Below are 682 nucleotides of genomic sequence, written 5' to 3'. Positions count from 1 at the left end.
GAAAAAAAACGTTATGCTGCCCATCTATATTGAGTATGTACATTAAGACATAGGGTATTGTATGATGTGGATTCTCTACACCGACCATCCGTTCACACATTGCAATGATTGCAGAGATTCGACTAGTATCTGGGATGGTCAAAGCATTCGCCAATACTAACAGATGATGTGTTTTGGGTTTCTATTGTACTGGAAGAAGAATAAAGTGTTCGCCAGTATACCCTCCCTAAGAGCACTTCCCTTCCATGGTTTGTAACCCTTCAACTCATAACAAAAGACAGGAGTGTCGATGTAACAGGATTAAAAGACTGAAAGTGGAGCGTCGAACTGCTCGTGAAGGAGTTGAAGATGATAGCTACTAACTATCAGCTACTGCTGGCCCTTCTCGTACAGGTCATAATATACACCCTTTCGAGAGATAAGTTCATCATGAGTGCCGCTTTCAACAACTCGGCCTTCAGAAATAACAATAATTATGTCAGCCTTTCGAATAGTTGAAAGTCGATGAGCAATAACCACAGTAGTTGGTTTGTCACCCCGACTCGATGATAGAGTGAGATTATCAATCGCCTTCTGTACGATGGCTTCAGATGCCGAGTCCAATGCTGAAGTCGCCTCATCCAGCAATATCAACCTGTACAACAATATAAATCTGTTGCTCAGTGTAGACATCATACTTAGG

At 41.9% G+C, this 682-nt stretch overlaps 1 protein-coding gene across 1 annotated transcript in view; it reads right to left on the bottom strand.

Annotated features, from left to right (window-relative positions):
* Positions 1-369: 369 nt before the first annotated feature.
* Positions 370-682, bottom strand: part of Pmar_PMAR025575 (multidrug resistance protein, putative) — a gene marked incomplete at both ends in the record, with an annotated part of 3327 nt that continues 3014 nt past the window's right edge. Inside the window, one exon of the mRNA XM_002765185.1 lies at positions 370-634. Coding sequence (XP_002765231.1) covers positions 370-634 — 265 coding nt within the window. The remainder of the gene's footprint in view (positions 635-682) is intronic.

Source organism: Perkinsus marinus (assembly GCF_000006405.1).
Source record: "Perkinsus marinus ATCC 50983 genomic scaffold scf_1104296975596, whole genome shotgun sequence".
NCBI classification, from domain to species: domain Eukaryota; phylum Perkinsozoa; order Perkinsida; family Perkinsidae; genus Perkinsus; species Perkinsus marinus.
Note: the sequence above shows the minus strand (reverse complement) of the source record. Positions and strands in the feature narration are given on the sequence as shown.